The following is a 5,000-nucleotide window of genomic DNA, read 5'->3' as shown; positions in this document are numbered from 1 at the left end:
AAAATAATGGCAAGTGTAGGGGATTTTTTTCTGTCCAGGTAACGCCATTCTTCCTTGACTGTTCCTTAATTAGTTCCAGGTTACAGAGTGCCAACAATAGGTCTCAGCGAATGAAAAGGGCACGGCCAAGTTCACAGTACCAGTTCAAGCTCTTTACTGGAGATCTGGAGGACTTCATAAAGGTATCACCTGGCTTAAGTCTCATACTCTGTGCTCTGCCTGCTGCCAGATGTCCGCTTTCTGTTGGTCATTTACTTCCTTTTTCTATGCACTATGTATGTAAATCAATTTAAGCAAATAAAATGACTGACATGCAGTCTGATGCAAATACTGGTTCAGACCCACATTATGACCTCTAATCATCTGCTACTTCAGCTGCCCTACTGCAGCCGTTGGAAATCTGGGAGATAAAACTGCTTTATGTACATACTTCTGCCACAGCAATTCATCTGCCACAAGTGACACTTTTCACTTATAACCTGTAGCACAAGATATGGCACAAACGTAAAGCAGAAACAGTACAGAGATTAATGTGACTAAACAGACAGTGCAGGTGTATTATGGTAGGCAGATAAATAAATCTTAAGCAGATGAATTAAAACAAAGGGAAAATACTTGCATTCATTGATCACTGTAAACTGCTCAGAGACCTTTAACTTTCTGTTTATCAGGTGATCTTCTGTACAAATGGATTCTATACTTCTGTTTGCAAAGAAGGACAAAAAGTCTGTGTAGTCCTTGAACAAGGAACAAAAGCAGCTATAATATGGACAGTATGAATTTTAGTCTAGATTGTTAGTGTTATTTATCTGTACCTTGCACTGTAACAGGTTTTGGCCCACAATTCCAATTTGTTGCCTGCAGTACAACTACCTTGATTTTTATTTCCATGGAGATATAGTCATGCCGGATGATATAATAAGTGTGAGGAAGCAATAGATACATTCCTGTAATATGGTGGAATTCTTCTACTTCTGGAGAACTGGGCATGTGCTGATGTACTCAATTTTGTGTGCCTTCATGTTAGTCCACTCTCTGTTCCACTTCCTGTTTTTTTGTCCATGTTGCTTCACATCTTTGACTTCCTGTATTTCTTGCTCACTGTCTGGGTTATCTACATTCTGTATGCCTGGCTATCCTCAGTGTATGCCTGTTATATCACTGACTGTCCTTATCTTATAATTCCTGTCTGTGTTTCTACCCTCATACAGTGCACCCTGTATCCCTGGCTGCTCCCAGTTTTTACTCCCTTTCTCTTTGGCTACCTTCAGACAGGTTAAAGTGATGGTAGGCATGTAGGAAGCATTAAGGTACAATTTCTTGAGACATTTGCATTAATCTTTCACACATCAAAAACTTTACTTTAAAGCATTAGATGCTAATGAACAGTTTCCTTTTTTGGCAGTTTGTGTTAAAATGCCAAGCCCCAAAGTAAATTTGACCATTAAAGGATTAGTCTCATGATGCCTCTCTCAATACTTTTCAGTAAAATGTGTGACATGATGTGTGCTAAGCAGGCCAAGTAAGTGTGACCTTATGTGAGACTGCAGATATGAAATACAGGGGAGACACAGTGGCACTTATATAGGTTGCAAAGTAACATATTTTTTACAAAATTAGCATTTTAAAATATTGTGAGCTAGTGCATAATACTGCCTTTCACCTCTAGTACAAAACAAATTCTGAGAGCTGAAATGAGTTGCATACCTTATGACGTGTGAGAACAGAGAGGTATGGGTCTGACTTATGCAAAGTCATGTTCAACTGTGAAATTCATATTTGTCAGACGGATGAATGTTACAAGCACTGAAAGCCACACAGCCAGAGGACTGCAGTCTTGTGGCATTTTATGGGCCTAAAAATGAGCTGCATGTATGTGCAGTTATTTACGCCCTCTGCACTCAGTCTAGGTTCACTAATGCATGTATTTCTCCTTTCCCTCTGCTTACTCTGCCTTGCAATCACATTTATGCACCCTTAACTTACTATCATTTTTTCGTACTATAGCTGGACTTGTTCTTCTCCATATTCCACTGATTTCAGCATCACTGCTCTACCCTGCATTTCTCATATGCCCATGTTCTGTATAACTTCTCCAATTCAAGGTGAGCAGTTTCTTCTATTTGTTGACTAGGCTGTTGACCCCGTTGTTCTTTTTTTTGGGGGGGCGTGTCTGACTGTCACACGATTCCATTGTCTTACTGTCCTTAAAATACACTATTAGAAAAAAGTCATAATGATTATAAATTATTAATGACCATATTTATAAAAGAATACAAAAAAGCTACACTGTTTTTCACCTTCCACCAACTTCCTAAGCTTAACAGTTTCATTAACCCTTATACGTTTGCCAACTTCCGCTCTTCAATAGCAGTCTAGTCACTGTTATCTCCCACTATATATTCCTTTATATGTGTTTTAACTTTTCACCACAGTACCTGTCCACTTGCCTCATTCAGGTTTTCTCTCTGTTAGAAAAAATCTGAAACACAAATCTCACATTGGAAGTACACTTAAGAGAGCACATAAAACAGATATGTAATTTCATCAGACTTTTTTTGATCAACTTGAAAGTGCTTAATTTTTCAGTTATAGTCAGAAGCGTGGTATGGGTTTACATATGCATGTGCATGTTTGCTTGTCAGGAATCAGAAATTAGTAACTGCCATACCCTCCATCAATATACAGGACAGGCTGAGGTTAAACAATCTTGAAATTTTGAAGTGATCATTCAGTTATCTTCTTGAGATGGATGGAATCAGAGGTGAAAAGTGCTCTGTGTTTTTTCTGAGTATCATGTTTTTTCATTGTGAATGAGTTGGAGTGTAGAGTGAGATGGTGGAAGGTGACTGCTTCTATGGAAGTTAATGTGAATGTGAGTGGTAGTGATAGCTTGCCTTGGGGTGTAGAAGGGAATTTGCCATCACTCAAGAGTTAATTTTATTGTCTGAAATGTCCCTGTTTTCCAGGGAGGCGGTAAAGCATTTGAGGAAATTATTAAAAATTGCAAGCAGTGAGAGGTACAACCTTTACGTATTGATGAATGGCACAGCCTCCCAAAGAAATGGTAATACAACATTGCCTGATATCAATAAATTTTGTAACAAGCCAAAACTGCCAAAAGACAAACTGCACTTTAAAACAAGTTAAAATTAGTAGAGTCAATGGTAGTAGTGTCAGCTATCTGCATATCAGGTGCTGCAGTGCTTTAACTGTTTTAGGCATTATCCATCTTGTTTTGTCAAACAAAAATGTTGACACAGTTTATCACTATCAACTCTACTCTAGTTCTGTTCAGATTTTTATCTTTATTCATGGTAAATTAGTCTACTAAAATAAATTCTGGTGAATACACAAGTTTTAGATTCTGGTGCTCTAGCCATATTACACAGTGGGAACATATCAGAACTTCATGGCAATATTAACAAATTAACTTATTTATTCAACTTTTTAGCATCCAGAATATCATTTCCTATGTATAGCCATCTATTTCCATAGGTAAAAGGGAAATTTATAATGTGATTTACATTTTTTTAATATGTTGCCTCTGTCATTTCTACTTCTGCACCTAGTAACAGGTGGTTTCCAGAAACAGATAATACCACCATAAATAAGACAATTATGTATTTTAGAAGATGAATGGTTATTGAGAAAATAACACTTTTCATATAAAACATCAAAGTGGTTTGAAACAAAATGCTAATTGCATGTATTCTGTATTACACAGTTGTATGCAAATGTGCTTAAAAAAATTCTTAACTTGCTGGTTCATTTGTGATGCTAGTAAGGAAACTTACTATGGTTACGTTCCAGAACAAAGTAATATTCTTCAAAAAATACAAAGACTTTACAACAGTCACTGGTACAGCATTGGATCATTAAACAGATGAATGCAAGTTGCAGATACATAAGTAAAACTTTTTAAAGAAATGTTCTTGAGTTTTGTGAATAATATTAGGAAGGTTATAAAATAATCTGCAGGTGGGACCATCACAAAACTGGGGTATGTACACGAGAATGGGAAGAAATAATGCACTCCATTTGATTGCTGAAAAATAGGTCCCTTGCAAGGTTTGACCACCAATAATCACAACCAATACTCTGCTACAACATCCCTATATTTGCTATGTAGTAGCTACCTGTTATACAGGAAATGCTATGGAAGTAAGTAGCAACTTAAAATGGAACTAAAGCTTATATAGTGGGGACTGAGAAAATGGAGTAGAAAACCAGTACCATCAGGTTTCTTAATACATTGCTTTTTCCTTAGCCACTAACTGCCAGCTGGTCTGCTGTATTATGTGAGACACTTAGCGATGGACATAAAGTCTGCTGCAGTCTGCTTTAATTGTATGTGTTTTGTCATTTTTTCTGTCTGCTGTGCACTGCTTACACTCTTGAAGGAGGAGGCGCTATCTGTCTAGAACAAAGGTACTGATAGCTACAAGAAGAAAAAAGAAATAAATGCTGTGTTTTGTTAGTAATTACTTACTTTTCAGTATGTGTAGTTTGCATGTCATATGCAATGCAGAAATGGACATCATTTGCAGAAGGATGCCTCACTTCTGCAACAGTCATTTTTATTACAACATTTTGAATTGTTTCACTTCGATTCAGTTTTGAATTTTTTGTACAGAATATAAGGTTTTATTTTTCTGGGCTGAATTATTATTGAAATTTGCATGCACAACAATAATGTTTTAATATAAAAATATTTTTAGAGGTAACTTGCATTTATTTCAGATTGCAAAAAGCCTGGTAATTTAACCTTACCGTCATATTTACACTGGCAGATCAGAACACGTTTGTGGCACCTTGCTGAGCTGTATGCCTTCTAGTATCAATAAATTCTGTACTTCTTCACAGATGTAGGGATTTCTCATTTACTCTTCAGGTGTTATACCTGCAGCGTATTTCAAGTGTTTGAAGTGTTTACCTAGACATGAAGCCTAAGAGCAATATGTTTCTTTGTGTCTGCATCTATACAATTTGTGTGTCCT

General features: G+C 36.7%; 1 protein-coding gene across 1 annotated transcript in view; it reads left to right on the top strand.

Annotated features, from left to right (window-relative positions):
* Nucleotides 1-5,000, top strand: part of LOC122808355 (SLIT-ROBO Rho GTPase-activating protein 3-like) — an 881,720-nt gene that overhangs the window by 607,741 nt on the left and 268,979 nt on the right. Inside the window, exon 12 of the mRNA XM_044079321.1 lies at nt 74-182. Coding sequence (XP_043935256.1) covers nt 74-182 — 109 coding nt within the window. The remainder of the gene's footprint in view (nt 1-73; nt 183-5,000) is intronic.

Source organism: Protopterus annectens, chromosome 8.part0 (assembly GCF_019279795.1).
Source record: "Protopterus annectens isolate FY-2018-M chromosome 8.part0, PAN1.0, whole genome shotgun sequence".
Lineage (NCBI taxonomy): Eukaryota > Metazoa > Chordata > Ceratodontiformes > Protopteridae > Protopterus > Protopterus annectens.
The sequence above is the reverse complement of the archived record's forward strand: the minus strand, read 5'-3'. Positions and strand labels throughout refer to the sequence as shown.